At 42.6% G+C, this 25,812-nt stretch overlaps 1 protein-coding gene across 1 annotated transcript in view; it reads right to left on the minus strand.

Annotated features, from left to right (window-relative positions):
• The window catches only part of ralgapa2 (Ral GTPase activating protein catalytic subunit alpha 2), a gene marked incomplete at its 3' end in the record, with an annotated part of 559,582 nt that overhangs the window by 212,950 nt on the left and 320,820 nt on the right, over nucleotides 1–25,812 (minus strand). Inside the window, exons 3-4 of the mRNA XM_080751315.1 lie at nucleotides 18,108–18,218; nucleotides 14,616–14,665 (exon numbers count right to left, since the gene is read on the minus strand). Coding sequence (XP_080607441.1) covers nucleotides 14,616–14,665; nucleotides 18,108–18,218 — 161 coding nt within the window. The remainder of the gene's footprint in view (nucleotides 1–14,615; nucleotides 14,666–18,107; nucleotides 18,219–25,812) is intronic.

Below are 25,812 nucleotides of genomic sequence, written 5' to 3' on the forward strand. Positions count from 1 at the left end.
CCATGGAGAGTAGAGTTCAATGATATTTTTTGGTTTTTGTCACATTCCTAAGACAAAAATGTGAATCGAGTAAATTTACCCCCATTGATTCCGGATGGGGACCCGTTTCGAAACGGGTCCACATCCGGAACGAATGGGGGTAGATTTATTGTTATCACATTTTTGTCTTAGGAATGTGACAAAAACCAAAAAATATTATTGAACTCTACTCTCCATGGCGTGACTAATCAATAGAAAAAAAATCATTTTGGGGGTGAACTACTCCTTTAACGAGTACTTTTGGTAGTACTTTAAGTACATTTTGATAGCAATACATTTGTACTTTTAACCAAGTAGATTTAAATTATTTCCCCCCCCACACTGCTGTACGGTACAGCAGGTGTCTGCGCTGGTACCCTAACCAGACACAAAGAGATACTGGGGAAGAGGCGATGGATGCTGGTGGTGGCAGACTGTGGGGGTTGGGAGCACTACTACTACTACAGCATGTGTGTTAGACTAGTGGTGGAGGAGGCTGGGGATCCATTATTCTACCAGTCTACCAGGGAGGGAGGGAGGGAGGGGGGAGGGGGGTTCTCCCCACAGTGACCCATAAAAAGGAGGTCGCATCCCAGTAATTCCATCCCGGTGAGATGATGCTGGACAGAGATCCTGCTCTCTCTGTGTGTGTGTGTGTGTGTGTGTGTGTGTGTGTGTGTGTGCGTGCGTGCGTGCGTGTGTGCGTGCGTGTGGCTGTCACGATTATGACATTTTACATGACGATTGTCACTCTAATAATTGCGATTAACGATTTAATTGTGGTCTTTAATAGAAGCCTGTCATGCAGCATTAAAGTGTGTCACAGAACATGATGGAGGTGCTAAAAATAATCTAGTCCCCCCCCCCCCCCCCGGTCCAAAGAGATGAGCCTATATTATGTATAATACACCATTGCCTGGACCTGTTAAAACTCCAGTAATGTAGGTGTTAAGCGACGTGCATGTGATGTCATTAAAACCGCGTCCCCCCCAAACATTGAATCACCAATGCAACCCTGCTTGTCCCAGGTAAAATATGCTTATTTTTCAAATTTTTTGTCTTACGAATGCACCAAATACAAATAAATAGTATTGAAGTCAAGTCTCCATGACATGAGTAATCAATAGAAAGAAAGTCATTTTGGGGGTGAACGACTCCTTTAGAAGTTATTTGATTTTTTTGTGTTTGTTGATTGCAGAGACTAAAAACTAATTATACTAGCTCTTACCCGTTCAAAGATATGAGCTCCGAAATGATGTGCAGTGTGTGGGTTATGGGATGTGCACTGTGCACACAGTATATGAGGGATGGAAAGTAACTTTAACTGGTGCTTGCATGCTAATATGTAGGAGCATCAATGTAAGAAATACCCGTTTCGTTTAATGGCTACCCCCCCCCCCAGCCCGCCCGCCCGCCTGCCTGCACACACACACACACTCCCCCTTCCCCCCCCCCCCCCCCCCCCCCCGTGTGTGTGTGTGTGTGTGTGTGTGTGGGTTTGTGTGTGATTGTGCTTGAACAACAGCGGCCCTCCCTTAACATGTGTGGTCACAAAAGGTACTGTAGGCTAAATAGATATAGATACACCATAAGAATGCTATTATACAGCATACGATTTGTGAAAGTGACAAACGGGCTTCACAGTTATGTCAGGTGTGTTCATATGCTGATGGTGATGCGATTTCAGATCAATTGCTCCAGCCACTGAGGAGAAACGCTGTGACACTCAGACACTCAGACATTCGCAAAATTATAGTATAGATAGAGTCAGACTGTCTGCCAACGGTGGTGGACTGAAGTTCAAATGACAAAACCACCAGCCGTTTGTAACATCAACCACAAGTTAAACCCTCTGTACTTTGTTGACCGGCTTGCCACACCACAGCTCTGTCCTCATACCTCAAATCTCTTTGAAAAACAGAAATGACAACAGTCATTATATATCAGGTCCCATTGTCGTTTTCTTTAGCATAACAAAGAATAATAAATTACACCAAAACAAATGTGATTTTTTTTCCCCCATTCATTCCAGTTTGACATACAAAAGTGGGCTTCAAAAATCATGAATATTGAAAGTTGCAGGGAGGGGGGCTGCAAACAAGGCTTTTGCCCTTGTGTATTGGCTGTTAATACTGGCTGGAACCAGAGTAGGCCTACTTTATATTGTCGCACACATATTCAAATGATACCCTTATTTTTCCCACCGATGTTTACCCCTCCTTTATTTTTCTTTGAGGAAGCCTCTGATTTACACTGACTAACAAACTTGATCTAATGTGAAAGTGTTTTAAATCGTACGTTGATTAGTAAATAATATAAATAATAATGTGCACTGCAAGTCTGACTGCACACTCATCCTGCAAGTTTCTGTGTCTGGAAAATAGCCGATCTGCAAGCTCACAACGCATCACAGGTGTGAGGCGTTGTGGAGCTTATAGATCAGCCACTTTTGGCACGGAACACGCTGTGACGACGAACTATAAGCCGATGTGTGTGTTGGACGGACAAGGCTTGCACAGTGCACTGCACACAACTGCGCCGCAAAATAAACATCCAATGTAAGGGACAGTAGTGGGGAACACTGCGCCAAGCCACCAACGAGCTGCGAGCTCCCTTCAGTGGAAAGCCACATCCAATCAAACCACAACAACAGGTTTACCTCAGCGTTTGGGACATGCTCCAGGCTTAGAGTTAAGTCTCCGTGCCATTTAGCGCGAGCTCACACACAGTGGCACACACACCAGCAGTTGTGCGCTGCGCACATCATCAGAGAGATGCATGTCATAGGTAGGCTATATCAACAATATGTCCAACCCGAATCGACGTCCGACCATTAATTATGAAAATGCGCCAGTTCCGAACCCACGGGTCCCGCAGATTTTCGGTCGTGTATCCTAGCTCTACGCACACACTATGCAGTGATGGTTTATTACAGGGTTTCTGATTCTGAAATGTTTTATAACACAAAGAGAGCCGAGTGGAGCCGACTTAAAAAGGAAAAAAAAGAAAGACGCACCCGGACGGCATTCACTATATGGACACGAGAGACCCTAAGTTGTTCCACCACCACAGTATAGGTGAGATGTCATTGTGCTTTCACCTCGATGAATATTATAATCCATGATCACATTCACACATGCCACCGTGCCTTTCGTTCCACGGAGGTTTGTTTGACGAGTTTTGAGCGTGTTCTCTCGATCCTCTCGGCTCTCACTTTGACTAACGGGGGAAACAACTTTGTTACCCCATACATTGTGCTGCCGTAATCTCATCCCTGGTCAGTCAGTCAGTTGTGCATTAGCTTGTCTGGCACGTAGTTGATGGAGTTAGGTAGCCACTAGCCAGCAACAGAATGATCATTTGCTGGAGAGGCAAGCAGAGCATGCAGACAATACACAACAACGCAGCGCAACACTATGGGAAGGGTGGGGTGCTAGACCTCACACCGGTCGGGGTGTAAACTAAATAAATTGACCAGTGAATATCTAGAATAGGGGTCGGCAATAGGCGGCCCACGGGCCAAAACTAGCTCCTCCGAAATCATTTCTGGCCCCACAGATTTTTTTGAGAATTATGATCTTTTTACAATACTGGACTGACAGTCCCACATATACGCTATCATAGCTATAATGTCCATGTAGAGAACGTATTCCCACGTAAAGCAGGGGTCTTCAACGTTTTCAGGCCAAGGACCCCTTAGCTGAGAGAGAGATAAAGCGGGGACCCCCACAACCTTATAGATTCCATATAGTTTCATTGTTTGACAGCACAAACACCCGTGTATTTTGGATTCAATTTGTGTTTTCAGATATTTAACCACTTGAACTGTCCATACTTAATAAACTTGACCTTTCACTCTGTACTTAGTGTGCTCTTTTTTCCCTCTGCAACAAACCTCTTTGCCAAAAATAGCCGATCTACAAGCTCACAATGCCTCGCAGCGCGAGGCGTTGTGAGCTTGTAGTTCTGCTATTGTTGGCTAAAGTTCTCAGAATATGGACGCTAGGGTCAAGTGTTTAACTCATTTAGTGCCACCCCTTTCACCACTAGAGGGCGCCCAGTGGCCAGAGAAAATCCCATAGAGATATGCTGGTATATGCAGAAGCCCTGCAGCCATGACTTGCCTGAACACTTTCCTTTGTGCATGACTGCATGTACAGGAAGAGGATGAAGTTAGCTTGAAGTTAGCTATTGGCTACCAAGCATTTTAGAAGCCTTATTTTCGTCAACTTAGCCATGATTAAACCTTGCACACCTCATGCATGGGAAAAAAACAGAGAAGAATGAGCTCTGAAAAATCCAATGCAATCCAGAGTGGATTTGTGCAGTTTGTTCACAGCTTTCAAACAAAAAAATCCGATTGGAAATCCGTTCAGGCATTCTTGAGATAATCGCCCTTATGTTTTACATGTAATGTAAACAAAAATGGCTGCCCTGTATGTTAGATGGGGTTGTATGGGGGTGGAACATGCAAAATCGCGATTGAAATCATGTTCACCAGATTTGATGGGGTCCAAAAAAAAAAAAAAAAAATTCAATTTTTTTTTTTTCAATTTCAATTTTTTTTTTTTTTTTTTTTTATATCCCGAACTTGTTCGGGATAGGCACCCTGTGATACGATCATATATCCCGAACTAATTCGGGATAGGCACTCAATGAGTTAATATAAAAAAGGAGAAAAAAGATTCTATCACACAAAGATTTGGAGGACCCCCTGTAATAACTCTGAGGACCCACTAGGGGTCCCGGACCCCCTGTTGAAGACCCCTGGCGTAAAGTATGAGATGCTTATTCAACTTATTCATGCTGAGGCAGACGCAGCACGCAGCAGTTTAGTGACACAGAGTGGCGGTGGTGCTGCTGCTTCTGCTGTGAGCTTTCACCTATGTGGTCAAAGTGCTGTCTTGGGTGGAAACCAACTTTGAAGGTGCCATTCCATGTTTCATCATCTTGTGGTGCCGTCTAAAATGATTTTCCTTGCAAGCGGCCAAAAATGTCACACAGAAGCCGCTGTGCATTGATGAGAGCAGGTAGGATAAACACATTTAGGACCGGAGTTTCTTTATCAAGATTTCATCTATTCTGTGGTGTGCGATCTAGAGAGCATGTCCAGAACAGGGATGCTAGGGTTCATGTGGTTAACCCATTAACTCCCTGAGTGCAAAAACGTCTAAAACGTCTTTTTTAACACTTTGAGTGCCAGCCCCCCCTGCCCCCCGTCCCTTACCAGTGCCACCATTAGGTCCCATTCATTTCTGCCCCAATTCCAGGGAATAAATTGGAAATGATCCGATATTCACATCGGAACAAAAATGGGAGGTTTGGTAAAAGAGGATTTTTTTTTTACCAAAAAATTTTTGGAGTGATTTCGGTGAGCGGTTTTGGAGATAGGTGCTCGAGAGTGCGCACTGCGCAAACCAGTCAATAACCTCAGAAATCTAGATTCTGAGATATTTGAGTTCAAAGAAAAAAAACTTTAGGAAGCCATAGCAACAAATTGGTAAATGGTAACGGAACACAAGTACCCTTGACAGAAAGAATGACATGCCTACTTTCATTATGTGCAAAAAAAGTTAAAAAAATATTGTACCATCGTCTAGTTTCAAGGGGGCAAAGTGAAAAAGTATGAAATGACTCAGAAGGTAGAAATTGCCTTACATTTTGATAGAACTATGCACTGTGAATTCACTGTGTTTTTACCTGGTCTAGAAGGTCAGGAAGACAAAAAGTCAGAAAAGCGATGTCAACCTTTTATTTTATGGCAACATCGAACCCTAACCCTGGTGAGTACCTCACACATCCAGCATGAACATATTTATGTTCAACAATATTTACAAATATTTCCAAAAAAAAAGAAATCACAAATATGACTTCACAAAAATAAAATATAACTGGATAAAAGTAAAATAAAATAAATGTGCAGCAAGTAAAGAATAAATAAAATAATATAAAAGTCAGTACTGTACTGTACTGTATTCTCAAAAAAAGGCATTCAACAAGCCAACATTCAGGAGTCAAAGGCACCACAAATAAAGGTCAAAGATGGTACTGTTCACCGTGTGTGTGTGTGTGTGTGTGTGTGTGTGTGTGTGTGTGTGTGTGTGTGTGTGTGTGTGTGTGTGTGTGTGTGTGTGTGTGTGTGTGCGCGCGCGTGTGTACCTCAGGTGCCTCAAAATGGCCTGGTACCTGTTCCTTGCCATTGTTCTGGGAAAGTACGGCATGGCAATGTTTTTTTGACCACTGCATGGCAATCTCCGGCTTGTGAACGATAGCTGTGAGGAAGAGAAGTCCCAGAAAGTTCTTCAGCTCCCCTAGAGTGACATTGGTCCAGGCAGCGAACCTACAGTGTGTATGACCTATGCCTGACTCCTCCGCTCTCGCTATCTCCGCCATCATACTGTCCTCTGCGTTGTCATTGGTCTGGTTGCAGATCGGGCTCCCATCCTTCCTCCATCCAGTCAGACTCCACGGGCCCTGTATATGATAGAAATAAATACAAAATACTAAATGAACGTGCTTCTGTATAATTTGTATGTTCTTTAGCAAAGGCTGTCGCACAAAAGTAGTGAAAACAGCAGATCTACAAGCGAGGCGTTGTGTGCTTGTAGATCGGCTGTTTTCACTAGTCTAAATAATTTCAAATGTATATATGTATATATACGTGGCCACTGAATTCTATAGGCTCTGCTTTGATACAAATTTGATACAGATTTGAGATCGATTTGATAGATTATTATGTCACACACACACACACACACACACACACACACACACACACACACACACACACACACACACACACACACACACACACACACACACACACACACACACACACACTGATTGTATTACTAAACTATCTATCTAGGTATACACACACAATAAAAAACTAAACTATAAAGAAATGTATTCTTACTGGAAGAAGTTGGAGGAACTTCATACACCTACTACAAACCATGGATTGACATCTAGACCTACTGCACATACAGTATGAAACAGAGCTGATACCTTTATGTACTATGAGGAAAATAATGCTGCTATTTGTACCCTGTATATATATAAAACTAGACCAGGTCAACCTGGTTGTGCCAGACCCCGGTTCTGCCAACCCTCTGGGCCTATAAATTTAATGGTACATTTATAGGCTGTCTGTCCCTTTATAGGCTGTCTGTCCCTCCCTCATGTCATCATCATTTGTGACATTGTGATGACATGAAGGCTTTGTCTGTCGGTCTATCCCTCCCTCATGTCATCATCATGTCATCATCATGACCATCTATGGAGAAAAACCGGACAGACCGACATTTGCTTATGTAGGCCTACCCATTTCATGGGTCTGGCAATGACAATGCGACATAGCTCTGTTTGAACAATGCTGTACCCCCTCCAACTGTATATTTTCAACTGTTTTTTGCCAGACCCATGAAATGGGTAGGCCTACATAGGCAAATGTCGGTCTGTCTGTCCTGGTTTTCTATATAAAGGGTATATATGATGATGACATGATGATGACATGCCTACAAAAGGCATGATGTCATAAATGATGATGACAGACAGGGGGTCTGGCACAACCAGGTTGACCTGGTCTAGTTTTATTGTATGTGTGATACTTGCTTTGGCAATGTAAACGTATGTTTTCTCATGCCAATAACGCTCCTTCGAATTGAATTGTATATTACCAAATGCACCCTACGTGAAAAAAAAACAATAGCAGGTCAGGCTTATTGACATCGGTTATTGATTGATTGAAGAATGTATTACAAGCTTGCATTAGAGTAGACCTACAGATTCATGGCTCATTTCCACAGGAACACACTTTATGCATATCATACAGTGGTGTGTTCTAGACTTTTTTTGAGGGCATACGATCAGCTACTATTCGTTTGGCCAGGGCAGACGCTATAGTACATAATCCCTATCAAATACGCTACTTTGAAAGGTTCACGAGGGCAGACGCCGTTCATATTTTATTGTTCCTCCATCACGGAGGTATAGAGGCCGGCGCCTGGCGGCGCCGTGCCTGCGAGGGTGTCCCAAGTCGGGCGAGGTGTGGAGGGTAGTCCCCGGTGAGTCCCCAGAACACAGCACTGATCTCATATAACATTGAAAGACAGACAGACGTATAGAACATATTGAAACGTAAAAAGCATAGCTTTATAATGCTTACCCGGTTCGCTGATCGCAGCACACACACACCGCAGCGACCGGGTCGTCCTCCTTGGCTAAGTCCACGCACGGCCTCATTTGGGTGTATTAGCGCCCGCTGCAACTCCGCTCTCCGGGGCCATACCTATCGGTGCAGCCGGTGGGCGCCGTAAGATGATACACTGCTCCAAACAGCCTGCCTCCGGTCCGGATCACCGCCGTAGCTCCTCCGTCCACTGTGGATGGCTGGCGACGTTCCTTGGCTCCCCCGACACAGCAGCAAAAACACAGAATTCTCTTCAAATCGCCGGCATCAGCGTTCAACGGCATCACCGTTCATCCTCACGCGTCGCCTCAGTCAAGTCCCAAACGCAGCCGCGCAGCAACAAACGAAAGTCCAACTGGTGCTTCGGATTTTGATTATGGTCGGTGGCGGCGCTGGGCAGCAGCAGGCTGCGGGCTTGGTGGTGTCCACGGCCACGGGGCATGGTTCGGCTGCCTGCTTGGTCTCCATGTGCGGCCATGACTTGCTCTCTGATCAGCGGAGGTAAAACCTCTACCTTCCGATCTCTCTCTCTATCTCTATCTCTCTAAATAATACTACATCTAATGATTTTATAACTAATTCTAGCTCATTCTCTCAATATATCTCTCTCTCCCTCTGATTGCTGTGTGTCCGGACGGTAAAAGTCACTGAACTTGTCTTTGAGACCCTTGTTTCTGGGGGGAACCGGCCAATCAGCATGCTTGAATTTGGTCACATAAGCGTGTGATGTCATGCAGGGGCGTCAATTGGGTATGGCAGGGGTATGCAGCTGCCATACCTTGACAGGGGGAAATAATAAAAATGTACTTTTCATCGTGCCTGTTGCTAAGGTATGGCAACATGACTGGTGTCTTCACCAGACACCAGTCATGTTGCCATACCTTAGCTTGTTCTGAACTGACGCCACTGAATTGTCATGCATGACGACCGTCCCATCGTCCAAAAGGGCTGTATCTTGGTTACCGCATAGATCCAACACTGTACTACTGTAATATGAAAAAAAAGCATCTGGCGTCATATGACGCCAATATTATTTTCTGGCATCATTGCCAAGGTCGTGTCGGACGTCATATGACGCCCTGGCACTGAAAGTGTTAATAAGGGTTCCCAGTGCCAAAAACGTCTAAAACGTCTTTTTTTAATATGACATTTTTTTTTTCTTTTTTTCCCCTCCACTTATATAGGTGTATATATACAGGAAATGAGCGAAAACTTGATATAATATGATATCATATCAATTTTGCACGTATTTCAAATATGACATATTTCCTCTATTTTCCTTTTACAACAGATTACATTATAAACGTTTTGGCCTATTTTATATCTCCATAACCGTTTATCGGATTGTCTTACTTTTTTTTTGCTATGTAGACAGAAAAGAATCGCCGACCCAACCATTCTATGTTTATAGCCCGGCCGTGCACGCTCGTGCACGTTAGCCCTTTAGCCAAATTAAACAAAATGGCTGGCATCAAGGCCCATTAAATAATGTAAAGTCTGGCATTCACTAATGTGAAAAAACATCATGTTTTCCTCGCTCAACAGTAAACAAACCAACATAAGGTTTAAGTGTATAGAGGGTATCTGCATTCTGCACACCTCTAAAATGACAAATTAAACATTGGCCAAATTGTCAAATATTAGAGGCCGAAATTGTGAAAATAGCCGATCTAAATGCTCACAACGCCTCGCAACGTTGTGAGCATGTAGATCTGCTATTTTCACAATAGAACTACTGTGTTATACAAAATTGCATGCCTCAACTCTTAGTGATCGTCAGGGTGGGGGGAGGTCCCCAGTTAAAATATGATTATTTTGGTGGCCACGGCCTGAAGAGGTTGAGAACCACTGGGCTATAGTAGCATAAACACGTACTGAATCCTAAGTGTGAATATTAAATTCACAAGCACACCGCACGTGATCCAACATGTCAAGTAAAAAAAAAAAAACACATATCCACACAATTCACAATGTAAGCAGAGCGGAGGATCAAAGCGGTCCCGTATCCGTCCCGGACACGCCACTCAAAGTGAAGCTTATCTCCTCGCTGGGAAAAGGACACGCGGCGCCAAAGACCGGGGCTAAAAGGGGACACGGAGGGGTTAAGCTGCTTTCAATATTAGTTCTTTCTTTTTTTTAACCCCATAAATATGGAGGAGACGAGTGAATCCAGGCTGCTTTTACAGGTCAGATGGATGGGAGGACGGGCAGCACTACATTACAGTGATCCTGCTCATTGTTTTTATTTTATTTTAAATTGCCTATATCATTTTTATGAGTAATTTGTAAGCATGTGCACTAGGGGTGTAACGATACATTTTAACAGCTATACGATACGTGGTTAACGATACGATACATGGACGATATTAGTTCATTCATGGTGATACGATACGATTCAATTATTTTGCAACACATATATATGGACAAACCCACCTTGACATGAACACAGAGATTACACACATTTATCGATAGACTAAGAGTAGTTCTATGGAATGGAAAGGTAATTAGACCCCTCTTTTTCATTTTCCCTCTTAAAATACAAGGCACAAATACTTAACCCTTTAAGTGCCTATCCCGAACATGTTCGGGATATTCGGGATCAAAAACATTTTTTTTATTTGCTATTTTACTTACCCCGAGCTGCAACGTGGGTGGTCCCGGCTCGCCCAGCGCTCACCAACGAGAGACGCTAGATCCTCCGACGATTTATTCCATTGAAAATGGTTTAAAATAAAGTTTAGACCCCCCCCCCAATGTTCACCGAATGTTCATTGTAGGCGGCGCGACGTATTCCAGGGTGCCTATCCCGAACATGTCCGGGATATTTAATAAAATGAATTATTTTATCGGAGGCCTCAACGAAGCCCCGGTCTAGACGTCCATCCTTGGCCGGGACTTAGACTCGACCATCCACGGGCCGTATTCGCGCTAACGGCCGCATCGCGCCGCCCACTCCAATAATAAATCACATCTTTAGACAGGATTTTCTCCGGATTGTGTCCCCAGACCCAAAGAGAAAGTTTTTTGCGGCTGAAATAGCTTTAGATCGGGCTTCTAAATGGGTTAGCATTTTGGCTACGTGTCAGCTAGCTTTCTCCTCTCGACACCCATAGCATTGACTGGAGTGAAAACACAAGCCAGTTGGGAGAGGGTCGACGAAAGCTATAAAGAAGGTCTATGGAGAAATTTCTGGCACTCTAGCACCCCTTGTGGCCGGATGGCACTGTATGAGTTAATTTCCATACAATCAATTATTTGCTTTGCAAAACGATTCGATACCGATTACCGCATAAAAAAAAAAAAAAAAAAAGTATGATATTTTGCTTTTGCAAACGATATAGTAAGTAGATCATTCCAATTTAAAAAAATGTGATTCAGTTACAGTACTATATCGTTACACCCTCTAATGTGTACGTACATACATTGCAGTACTTAGTTTGTATTACTGTTTTATTACTTTGGGACACGTTTTGTGATACTGGGCTATAATGAAACGTGACTTGACTTTATGAATGGATGGAATGTCTGTCTTGAGGACAGACTGGGAAACACGTCACACCAACTAAAAACATGAATCACCACCATAACTATTGTTTTCACACATTGAACATTTGCCACCCTGAAGATTAAAAATTAAACTTTGCAGCAGTTAGGAGAGCAGCATGCACCCGCACCCGCACCCACACACACACACACACACACACACACACACACACACACACACACACACACACACACCCACACCTATGTTGGGAATATTGTCAAAAGATATATTGACGGTCGCAAGTTACTATGAAAAGCTCCACCGGCTGTCTGTCCGTCACGTCACACTTTTGTCCCTACTCTTATCTCTACCACCGTTGGCCCTATCCATGCCAGACTTTGCACACACACCCCTTGGATGGCAAATCACAACCTCCTGATTTCTCACATGGGCCTCTTCTAGCACCACCATCAGGCCGATTTTTGCAAAACACATTTTTGGACACTGCTCCTACAGATTTGGGCCTAAAATCACGCAAGGCGGTACACAGTATCTCTAAAGTCATGTCATCAACATGGATCTGTCCGGGAGCGTGCCGCTGTTACTACCGGTACATGTCATCTTTTTGACACCCGACTCTAACCCTCACCCTAACCCTAACCTCAGTGGAGTGAGTCGCTAACCCTCCGGTCGAAATGATGGTCGTTCGAAAGAGTGCGATTTTCCCGATCTGTCCCATTTCCCATATTCCCTCCTGATTGGCTACGATTGCCTTCTAAAGTTTGTGTATGCGACCTGACGGTCACTTATCTTCTGATTATGGAGTCTTACTGGTAATATTTACACACACAAGGCACGAGAGCTGTGTTTTGACTGTCACTCATTATGTTCACACATACTGTAGGTTGCTGCACAATGCTTCATCCAAACACACACACAGAAACATCCAAACACACACACAGAAACACACACACACACAGTAAAATGTGCCAACCAAACACACACACAAAACGTAAACAGCTGTAACTGGATCAGATGAGAACCCAGCCTGGGCTGCAGGCTGCGTTGTGTGACTGTGTCTCACACACACACACACACACACACACACACACACACACACACACACACACACACACACACACACACACACACACACACACACACACACACACACACACACACACACACACACACACACACACACACACACACACACACACACACACACAGAGTGAAGGGGGCACAGGGGAGTCTGGCCTTCCTCCTACTGTAATGATATACCCATGACTGTAAGGCTGACAGTCTACGGGTCGTCACCCACACCTGGGGACACCACGAGCCACCGATGGACGAGCGGTGACTAGGGAAGGTTAGACGATCGCCGGTTTTCGGATCAAAATCATTTATTCCGGTTTTAATGACAAAGTCCGGGAAAGTACGGCGTGGCTGAGACTCCTTGCTGGGATGTGCGATATACTACGGTTTTAACATTAAGGGGCTCCCCGTGGCATACAAAGTGATAAATGTTGAAAATGAGTGGTATTCCGCTTTAGGTACAAAATGTGACTGCCTCACATTTCACGCAGTGTTGAGGTGAGGAGAGGCCCCTCCCTCACATTCACCCTGACGGTGGAGATGCAGGAAGAGAAAAGGGACAAACGTATTGTAGTCTGGGATCACTTCACTTTTGGGCTTGTAACCGGTCTGGAGCGGAAACCACAACACGTCATGTTGTAGTACTCAAAGGACTAAAATTTGGCCGGAGCTATCCACCGGAAACCGTTTTAACCCAAAATAATTCCCCTGCGCTCAAGGACATACTTGTAGGGCCTACCTAATAAACTCCTTGATGCGGAGTAGTTTTGCTTTTGAAAAGTTAGTTTGGTATATGCATCTTTTAGTCCAACTGGCAGCGACTGGAAAGACTACACTAGGCTACTCCAGCATTTTAATAGGGATTGGGGAAACCAACGGAGGGAACCAAATCAAAGCGACGCCGCTTCTTCTAGTGGTTTCCGCATTGGGTGGAAACCAAACGGCCTGTTGTGAACGAACACCAGGCTTTCCCCCAGAAAGCCTGGTAGGCGAGGTTAAACGTATTGTGCTCCAGTGGTCCTGGCGGCTCCGCCCTGAGCAAACGTAACAGGAGAACGTGGGCTGTTTGCAGTGGTGGAAAAAAAGTACTCAAACGTTTTACTTAAGTAAAAGTATCAATACTGCAATATAGAACCTTAAGTAAATGTACTTAGTTACTTCACGCCACTGGCTGTTTGTAGTGGAAACTGGAGCTGTGCTCCCGCTCTGCTCTGACAGTCAGCTGGGAAAACAAGGTGGGAGGACTTTAGCCTCCCGGAGAATAGGAGGAGACGCAACCATGCGTTACGCACACACATACAAGCACACACATCTCTGCTGCTTTACATATCCACCTCAACACACACACACACACCTGGGATGTAAAAAAGAAAAAAGAAATAGGAAATGACGTCACCTCTCTCTGCGGGGCTGGAAAACAATCGACAAAGTTTATCCTCTCGTACCGGGCCAGCGGCCCAAAAAACCTCCTCCAACTATGTTTTCTATGCTATTCGTGGATAATAACTTTCAACTTGGCATCCCTATTTTTGGGCATGATGTCATTACTGGTGAAATTGGAAAAGAAAAACTAAAGCCAATGTACTAGCCAATCTACAAGCCAAAAGGCTGAGCTACTGTACAACCAGAAAATAGCCAATCTACAAACTCACAAAATGTGTAGATCAGTTATTCTCGTGCCAGACTGTCATACGATGCAGTATGAAATAGGACATACATTTGTGAAAAAGAGAGGAGAAAAAAACAAAAAAATAAAATGTTGATTTGGCGATACAAGGTTGGTAAACAACAGCGACAGTATGGATCACAGGAGGTGAAGGTACTTACTTCAAAAATAAAGAGGATGGAGTCCAGCTCCTCCCTCTGAGATTTGTTCCCTGGAAGGACAGATGGACAGCAGTTGGTACACTCTCACAGTTCAATTCATATGTTGGATTCATGTTAACGACAGTAACATGGAAGGACAGACGGACAGCAGTTGGTACACTCTCACAGTTCAGTTAATATGTTAGAGTTGGTACAATCTCACAGTTCAATTCATATGTTAGAGTTGGTACACTCTCACAGTTCAGTTAATATGTTAGAGTTGGTACACTCTCACAGTTCAATTAATATGAAGGACAGATGGACAGCAGTTAGTACACTCTCACAGTTCAATTAATATGAAGGACAGATGGACAGCAGTTGGTACACTCTCACAGTTCAATTGTTGGATTCATTAAAAGTTAACTATAGCTCCTTTAACAACAGTAACATTAATCCATGAATTAATCTTCAGACATTTAACCACCTAAGCCCTCAATACTTAGTCAAAAAATAAATAGAGTGATCAAATTAATATGTATCGCCCAGCGCTGAAATGAAACCATAAAAAACCTTAAACCAGGTGATCCAATTGTATAAATGAAAAGTATTTCCCAGTGTGTGTGTGTGTGTGTGTGTGTGTGTGTGTGTGTGTGTGTGTGTGTGTGTGTGTGTGTGTGTGTGTGTGTGTGTGTGTGTGTGTGCGTGCGTGCGTGCGTGTGTGTGTGGGGGGGGGGGGGGGGGGGGAGAAGGAAGGGTGGAGGGAAAAAAACACTTTGCTCTCACTGTCTGTCAGGGATCTCGCCCCTGCTGCAGGATTGAGTGACATGTTGTGGGAGAAGAGAGAGAGAGAGAGAGAGAGAGAGAGAGAGAGAGAGAGAGAGAGAGAGAGAGAGAGAGAGAGAGAGAGAGAGAGAGAGAGAGAGAGAGAGAGCCCCTGCATTGCTTTTAATTGGCGGAGTTGGAGTTGGGTGGGGGAAGGTTGGTTTGGTGTTGTTGGGTGTGGTGTGGTTGGTTGGTGTTGTTATGCCTCCACTAATTACCCTGAAGCATTTTGGAGCATGGGTCTCAACTGAGCAACTCTGCACACACAGTGGCCGTCTCTCTACAAACAATAACACTGTAAGATTTCACCGTGCCATAGCCTGAAGGGATGGAACCTTCCGATTGGTTGCTAGGCCGTTTCAGACTGAAATTTCAAAATAAAACTAAAATACCATAATTTGAATGAGCGTGGAAGACTGTTGTTGGTGTCAAAGAGAAACATAACCTCTTGAATTTGGAAATATTATGGGTTTTACACAAATGCCAAAGGCGAAACATTGAAACCATCGATGCAATAACAACGTCGCCTCAATTCTAACAACGGCTGCCTTTTAAAAGTGTATGTTTGTGCTTGTTCTGTTAAACATTATTATCTTATCTTTGATGACACGATCCACATCATACAAATAACATTAACCACTCTGTGGAGCACAGAACAACGTTTTGTTGAGGCGTCGATGCATGGAAAAGAAGCGTCAAGGTTTGTAATCAACTGATGGTGAGAAAACGCTAATGTTACTGTCACTGAATTAGTTACATTTTTGCTAGAAACAGGGTTTATCAAATATGAGTGACTGACTATCATAAACCATACAGAGCCACCTCCCCGACAATATCACGCAGACCGTTTGTTTATTTTTGGACCACAATGCTTATATGAGACTATTTTAAAATGACCCGATGTTATTCCCCATAGAGAAATTACTTCCGTGAACCGATTTACAAGCTCGCGTTGTGAGCTTCCGTTCACTTCCGTTCGTACAGTGACAGTGATATGCACCCAAAAAAAAAAAAAAACACACACACACACACACAAACACAAACACACACACACACACACACACACACACACACACACACACACACACTGTGTGACTGCGTCCCAGGGGAGATTCACATATTTTCATCCCAAATACATATTTTAATGTCCCCTGGACAACGGGAAATGTCATTAAGTCTCGAGCCGCGCTGTAAATCCCATATGGATCATAATCACGGTTCAATATAGTGCTGCAGTCTTCCTATTAAATTAAACCAGGTGATCCTACTGTATAAATGAAAATGATTCCCCACAGTGCGTGTCGTGCGTGCGCGTCGTGCACGCGTGCGCGTGTGTGTTTTTTTGCACGGAGGTGTAAATCGTTTGAAAATGAAGTGCACAACCTCTGGGAGCTTTCACTTTCTCTCTCTGGTTCAAATCACTAACAGTTTTTGGGCTCAAATGGTTTTCCTGTGTGGGCTGTAATCCGAGTTCACCTTGGGTTCATGTGCAGTGGCCTGCAGTGGCCATGGTGAGAGGTCGAGAGGGTAGGCGCTATTATAGGAGAGCCAGAAACAGGCTATTGCCAGGTAACATACAAAGGATGTTTAGTGATAAAGAGGGGGGTTACAATTTGAGACGAGAGCTTATTTTCAAGGTGCAGTTTGCAAGTTCAACATTGAAAAGCATGTGTATTTCAGTTTGTGGAGTGAGTTTATGGAATGGACTAAGTATGGAGGTGCAGCGATGTCCAAACATGAATCTTTTAAAAAAAAAATATAAAAAAAACATATTTAATAGGTATTTGGACGAGGAGGGGCTGTGTTGAACAATTGAGTCAAAACAGCCCTTGTGTCTGTTTTCAGTTAGTATTAATGAATTGTTTCTTTTATCATTTTATTCTGACATTACTGCAGTCATTTTATTTTCTAATTTTAAATATATTTTTCTTTTTTCTTTGAACATGCAGTAAAGATATTTTTGCAAAAGGGGGGTAGGAGCTTAATAAGTTCGAAATAAACTCTTTCATTCATTCATTCATTCATAGGTGTAAACGCACCACGCTTCTGGTTTTTCTGAAGATCATTTTTGAACGGCCAACGCAAAAAATGGAAAATGACACATATAAGGCTGTCACAATTATGATCTTTAAATAATTGTGATTAACGATTTAATTGTGTATTTGTTGTGACAATTCAGTTTGGCTTTCTGGCTTTTGGAAATTGCTGACATTTGACAACTTTATACTTAAAAAAAGAACATTGATAGTGGAAATAGCAGATCTACAAGCTTGTAGATCTGCTATTTCCACAATTTCTTTACTTAAAAAAAATATATATGAACATGTATCGACATGGAAACGATTACGACGATTATGAAAAATAATCGCGATTATGTCAAATAATTGTGATTAGACGATTATGTAATTATTGTGACAGCCCTAGACACAGATGCTTTCCTGGTTTTAATGAGTTAAAGGAGCTATAGTCAACTTTTTCTTGTAAAACGGATGCTAAAATAAAAATAATGTTTCGAAAATATTTTATAAAAAAATAAGCTTCATATATGTGTTTCTATTCAAAAATGACCACAAAAAGCGTAAAATAATGATAAAATAATCATTTTGGCCATTGTCAGACCGACACTTCTAGGCCCTACAATGAAAAAGTTGACTATAGCTCCTTTAAAGAATAAGAATCAAACATGCTCACCTTTTTGTTTTAAGTTACTTTCCAGTGTAATGAAATTTTCATAGAAGATAAAATAAATCTGAGAACAGTTGCTCTCGAAGAACGCCTTCAGTTCACTCCTCTCAATGATATCTGTAAAAAACACAAAACAGAAGACAAAAACAGTCAAATCAAGGTTGAAAGGAAATGCGTAAAGTCATTTGGGGACATCGTCATTGGGACATGCAGCAGGCAGCAATTTAAAAACAGCTTAGTTGAACTAATGTGTATGGCAAAATTTGTGACTCCTCAGGTGTTGACACTAAGGTCTAAGAGGCACTTGCAAATACAGGTTGTGTTTTACTTGCCCAAAGGTCATGCCCACTCGGGCACACAGACATCAAAGGGAGCTTGAGCCCCTGCCCTTTTAGCCTTCTGTAAAAAGTGCCCTCTCCTGACCATGAATGCAGCTTTTACTATGGTGAAAGAAATGCAAATGCCCCTCTTTCCATGCCATACCTGAAGGCAGCATTCAAGAGAATTGCCTTGTCCAAACTATCCTGAACTTGAATGCAGCACCTTATGTTGAAAGAATTGCCCTCTCTGTGTCGAAATCCATGACATTAAGCCACATCTCCAGTATTGACTTGATAATGCTTAGTTTAGTGTGGTATGCAAGCACCAAAACTCTGACATTCTCTGCACGTCCGTGTGCCCACTTGCCCGAAAAGTAAATCCTCCATTATAAGATGATAGGTAGGCAGAATACAGTTGCTGAAGGTTTTTCGGTACCAGTAGAAGGTGAAATTGCAACATCTGCTGGGCCATTAATTGGAACAGCAGCTTCAACGAGAACCCAGAAGCAGCTTAATTGCCAGCGAACGAAACTTGCCCCTTGGTTGCACAGCACCTTGAACACCTAACTGTACTGTACTGCACGCCATGTGGACCACCACAGCTCCTCCCATCCCACACACTTATTTAATACCATGGATGAGTGCACACATCTTCACGCAAATGCATTGACGACGGCGACGGGGCTCTGGTCATTTCAGTGTGTACAGGACTGCAAGCCCTCCGAGGGAACCCTAGTGTTTTCTGCTGGTTGTGTCATAGTTGGCAAACACTTAAATGCGTAAATAATCAATTTACATGCTCACAACAAGCACATCTACAGGCACATTTCTACAAGCAAATGTGATCAGTGACAGAGGTTTTAACCTAGCCTGCACAGTGACAGTAGTAGCGGATGTCGACTTTGAACTAAAAAAAATGCTCAGGAACATACAACATGTAGTTCCAACGTTTTTAAAACCAGGCACCGATGGCCTAGTGGTTAAGGTGCATAAAACATAGGATCTAATGCAGCCTGGCGGCAGATTGCTATGTTCGATTCCCAAGCCCGACAACCTTTGCTGTGTGTCACTCCCTGGCTCTCTCTCGCTTTTTCCTGTCACTCTTCTTCACTAGAGCATCCAAAAATAAAAAAACCTGCAGCCTCAATAATGATGAAATTTTACCACGTCAAACTCTCAGAAGCGTGTCGGCAGGTCAGCCAACAGCAGCTATCTCACTACCTGCACATGTGCTCTGGTGTGCTGCAGTGGGGGGGAAGTATTCATTTGTTGTACTGTAAAAGTATCAATACAGCAATGTAGAAATACTCTGTTACAAGTAGAAGTCCGGAATTCAAAATGTACTTGAGTAAAAGTACAAAAGTATTGGTATCAAAATGTACTTAAAGTACCAAAAGTAAGAAGCACTCGTTATGCAGAGTGTCCCATTTGAAGTTTTCAAATGTATAAAAATCTTGTAGGGTTGAAGTGGTTAATGTATGTTTTGTAAAAATAATAACTAGTAACTCAAGTTTTCAAATAAATGCAGTGGAGTAAAGGTGCAATATTTGGATCCGAGATGTAGTGTGTCCGAGAGTAGAAGTGAAAGTATTGGAAATTGGAAATACTCAAGTAAAATACAAATACCTAAAAAAATGTTCTATTTAAGTACAGTACCATTTAGGCCTAGGATTATTGAACGCTTTAAAATAGCAGATATACAGCGCGGCACTCGGTTCCGCGCTGCGAGCTTGTAGATCTGCTATTTTTGAAAAAGTCGTGAAAATGTGTGCAAATCTTAAGCAAACGTTTGTAACTCAAATTTTGCTTCTGGGTGGTCCCTGGAACTAAATATTTTGAGATGGGGGTCCGTGGCCAAATAAATATCATTTTGGGGGTCCTTCACATGAAAAGGTTTGAGAACCACTGACATAGCTGTCTCTCAAGACCAGACTAACTGAGCTCCAGTTATGTGAAAAGGACCTTTTCTTTGACGATGGCCGGCCAGATTGCCGACATAGAAACATAGGTTTTTCCAAAAAAACCTTAGAAGGATTCAAAAGATACGTGTAGAATCGGGTCAAAATTCAGATTTTCACGTTTTTTCAAAAATAGCAGATCTACAAGCTCGCAGCGCGGCACTCGGTGCCGCGCTGTGAGCTTGTATATCTGCTATTTTTCAATAGTTAAAGCATAAAATAATGATACACAATAATGTGTACCCGTTCTGAATGGGTTAAGTAAATGTTAATGTACTTAGTTACTTTACACCGCTGGTGTGCAGTGATGTGATTGTGAACAGTGCTGACTGGCTGCAGTCAGGAACATATTGGCATCCTGTTGCATCAAGTCACCAAAACGGAAACTCTGCCCTGGTGTGTCACAAGAGGAGCCTCACTCCCAGAAGCAGGCCAAGTCAGCAGAAATGATGCTGCTAAATCAGGGGTCTTCAACGTTTTCAGGCCAATGACCCCTTAGCTGAGAGAGAGATGGAGCAGGGACCCCCTCTGCATGATGCATGATGCAGATTTTCATCGATTTCATAGATAGATTCATAGACGTGTTTGATAGCACTGTCATCAGTCTATTGGATTCGTGTTTTTAGTTAACTTGACCTTTCACTCTGTACTTTGTCTGCTCTCAAACCTATTTGCTGAAAATAGCCGATCTACAAGCTTGTAGATCGGCTATTTTTGGCTAAAGTTCTCCTCGGAATAGGGACGCGAGGAGTAACTGCAGTAACTCTGAGGACCCCCAAGGGGTCCCGGACCCCCTGTTGAAGACCCCTGTGCTAAATTATATAGATGCACCTTACACTTTTATATTTGTCATTCTCTTGTGTGTATGTTTTTATGCTTTGATAGGACAGTAGACTGACAGGAAATGGGGGGAGAGACGGGGAGTGACATGCGGCAAAGGTCGTCCGGATCGGGAATCGAACCGGCGACGCTGCAAGGCATCCATGCCTATGTGGCGGTGCCTAAGTGGTATGCGCCTGGAGTCCTGGACCATTAGGCCAGCAGGCGCCCGGTCACTGGAACTTTATGAATATACATATTTTTTTATGTTTGAAAAACACAAATGACTATGATGATTATGCAAAGATCAATAGTGATTATCTCGATTATCGATAATTGAGATAATTATCGAATAATTAGTGATATAATTATCGAATAAATTCAGACCCGGTGTGCATGTGGTCATAGAGACACCATCTGTCATTTCTTTTCTGTGCGGAAACTCGGACACTGTCTGCAAAGGCCTTTAGTTTTGTTTTTTGTTTTTTTGCCACTGTGGCACTATGGCAGACGAGTAAATCTGTGATTTTTCATGTCTAGGGAACCACTGACTCAGTTCAAGTGAGAAATTCCCCAGCCAACACCAAACGGGTCTATATCATCGGCTTACTGCACTTGGTGCACTGCACGACAGACAGAAGTCACGCAACGTCACTTTCATTGATTGAAAATGAAATGTAGGTCACAGCTGACCGGAGCGCATCCTCGATCCGTGTGGTAATGTTGATGGCAGAGTTCACAGACCATGCCTATCATGTACGGTTTAATGCATGGGTCTTCAACAGGGGGTCTGGGACCCCTAGGGGGTCCTTTAGAGTTACAAGGGGTCCTCAAAATCTTCCAATCCTTTTTATATTAACAACTTAGTCTTGAACCCTAGTTTCCATATTCCGAGAACTGTAGCCAAAAATAGCAGATCTGCCAGCTCACAATGCCTCGCGCTGCAAGGCGTTGCGAGCTTGTAGATCGGCTATTTTCGGCAAAGAGGTTTAGTGTAGAGGGGAAAAAGGGCAGACTAAGTACAAAGTGAAAGGTCAAGTTTAGACAGTTCAAGTGGTTAAATATCTGAAAACACAAATTGACATGAATCCAAAATACACTGATGATTGTGCTGTAAAACAATGAAACTACTGTTTATGGAATCTATGAAGAGGTTCATCTCTCTCTCAACTAAGGGGTCCTTGGCCTGAAAACGTTGAAGACCCCTGGTTTAAAGGAAAAGATAATTGAGAGAGAGAGAGAGAGAGAGAGAGAGAGAGAGAGAGAGAGAGAGAGAGAGAGAGATCAACCAGGTGCTCAATGGAGTTGAGTTAAAGTACTTTGATTTTATACACGCTCTCCTACGTTATAAAACCAGCCTACATTTGGGAAGGGAAGTTAATTTCGTTCACACAGAACACTTGCTCAGCAAAGAGGGAAAGAATGCTATCAAAGTGTTTATTAAAACCAACTATGAATATTACCTAGTGTGTAGAAAGATAAGGATATCAAATAACGTAAGTACGGATTATTCATTTGATCTTGCTCTGAGAGGCAACGCATACTTAGTTTTCACTCTAGCACCAACGTCCACAGCCCAGAGACAGAAAGACTACTGTAGACAGTCTGCAATCTTACATCTTTACGATATATTACATTATTTTACGTGTTTATTTTGCAATATGATGTAATATGTTTATTTGTGATGTAATATGCAATATGTTTTTGTAATGAGTAGAACTTTCAAAAGACATGTTTATGCTATGCTGAGATACTTTTAGAGTAATAATATTTTTTTTTTGTTAAATTGTGACATCTTTAACGTATTAGTAGTAGATACAAGTAGTAGTAGAAGTAGTACAGTGTACATGGTTATGCTTTCATAATCAGATCCTTCCGTTTCATTGATTTGTAACCGCCATTATGTAACATTAACGCAATGTAATGCATGGTTGGTGATCAGGTCAGTGGTGGCAAAGACACACATGATAAAGGCTTAAAATAAACTGCCAGACCTGCACCCTCCCTGGGCACACGGACCACATTTTGTTTTCTAGATTTGATCTACAAAGTACGCTTTGAAGCATCACAGTGTTGTGATATTTATGGACCAAAGAACACAAATTAAAAGGGAAGGCAGAGGAGATGGTTTTGGGCTAATTGATATTGCATTACACTGTTGAATGACACAATGAAACTAACAAGGTTTTCCCAAATCTAGATATTGAAATTATCATGTTGTTTATCAATCACATCTACTTTGTTAGACACTCGAAACCAAATGACTTCACTAGGGATGGGACGTCAGGGACGATAATCGTTATTATCGTTTATCGTGATAAACACTCTAATCGTGGAGATTTAATTTATCGTGATATCGTCCTCCGTCATACACTGGGATCAATTCACCTTTTATTTGCCGAGCTGCATATCTGGTACCATTTTAAACCCTCTAGAATTGGTAAAACGGACCTGGAGATAACGTACTTGATACAGTCTTTTTTTCCCACTCTCAACCAAATCTAGCCGATCTCAAGCTTACCAAGTGTCTAAAATATTTTTGGCAAATAATGATATTTTGATTATCATGATATCGTAAATCTCAATTTCTTTGGTCACAATAATCGTGACATGAAATATCGTCCCATTATTGGACAACTTGATATTATGTCCCAGCCCTCCCTAACCAGCCACACAATCACAGGCCTGGCTGAAACCAGCCCAGTCCCAAAACTCTGCGTTCGTTCTCAGTTTCCCCGACGGTTGGTAACGAGATACAGCAGTCCTGGTCTGAATAGAAACACATACAGGGAGGGAGGGGGGTTGGGGTACTGGCACATCAACTGAGCAATTAAGGCTCACCTTCTGTTGTGATTGTGCCTGCCCCACATGTCACACTGGAACCCTCCTAAAAGAAGACAGCCGGGCTCATGGGGACGCGCTGGCATTTGGTGGTCGGCAGCGCAAACAAAAGGCTGTCCTTAAAGTTATCTTCTTATAGCTCTGAGAGATCACGAGAAAAAGACTTCTCCTTAACGGGGAGGATCACTGTTGGGCAGAAACCTTGTATCTCCAAGTTTCAAGTTTGTACGATTTTTCGCCTTGCTTCATCATACAAGGCTGTCGCACAAAAGTAGTGAAAACAGCCAATGTACAAGCATACAACGCCTCGCGGTGTGAGGCGTTGTGTGCTTGTGGATCTGCTATTTTCACTAGTTTAGTTCATTTTTAAAATGATAATACAAAACGAACGGTCTTGGACATACAAGGTTTCCACCCGACAACGACGATATCTAGATCCCTTTCTTAATGGATCCGGGATACAGTTTAGGAACATTACCAAGAGTCCCGAACAAAATAAAGTAAAGCCAGTGGCTCTTCTTGCTACTGGGCACAGAACAAAACGGCACCTGTTCCCAGAGCTTATCTGATTTCAGCTCTGGCTCCTTTGGAACACTGAATGAGGGATGATGCCTCCACCATGCTCCATGTTCTGTTTAAAGGATGAATTGTCTTGTGCTATTAAAATAAAACTGACTTGCATCGTGATTTTTAGGGATTGGTTTAATAAATTGTATAATTATTAATTGTATATACAAATGGTACGATTACCACTTGAATCCTCTTAAACTTGGCCATATTCTTGGTGTGCTGTTTTTCTCTCTACAACAAATTATCTTGGCCAAAAGGACCTTTGGGAAGACGCTCACAACATGTGTAGATCTGCTATTTTTGGCGAATGTTCCCACCAGAATAGGGATGCTGACGTTTAAGTAGTTCGATGATAGTTAAAATGTTCATTTCATATATTGAAGATTAATATATACTTATATAAAAATCTCGATTGCAAAGTTCGTAGTCGTAGTCTACGGCTCGCCGAAAAATGGATCCACATCAGAAATAAATCAGAATAATAACCAAACAGGGTTAGCAGAAAATAATAGCTCCTTGTGTGATTTAGACAGAGGAGGATGTTTACTTAAAGAGAGAAATGTAGGCTAATCATGTCAAAGCTGACAGGAGCTCCGCGTGGAAAAACACACAAGACAGTGAAAATGTAAAGCAGCTCCAGCCCAGGGGAAACACTATTTTTAGGATATCAATGTCGGATGGTAAACGCTGTCCGTCAAACACAGACTAGATGTTATGGAAATGACTGGCAAGAACTGCAATTCATTTCAGTCGCAGTTGAATAGACGTATCTAATTGATGTTCCTACTTCTAAGCCCTATTTTATACTTTGTTGTATTGCCATTCTAGAAGTTCACAAGCTTGTGAAGTTATCGATCAGGCATTTTCACTGTTTTTATTTTCAAATGGATTGTTATTTTTACTCAACATTTGATATTTACAGCCCTAGTTTTCAGTACTCGCTTTATGCATAAAAGGCACCAGCACTGGATTTAGGTTTACATAATATGTGCCATTATCACATATCATAAAGCCACAAACAGTGTTGTTTACGTGTAAGAAGATAGGCCATCTTCAACAGATAGGATTACAGATGCATGAATATAACAGGCCTACTGCTTTAAGTGGCCGCAAAAAGAAAAGGTTTTGTTATCGAGCACACAATCCTCTTACACTGATAGTCAGGGCAAACTCTCTCCGTTTAAACAACATCCTCTTGATATG

Source organism: Nannobrachium achirus, assembly GCF_963921795.1.
Source record: "Nannobrachium achirus genome assembly, chromosome: 20".
Classification (NCBI taxonomy): Eukaryota; Metazoa; Chordata; class Actinopteri; order Myctophiformes; family Myctophidae; genus Nannobrachium; species Nannobrachium achirus.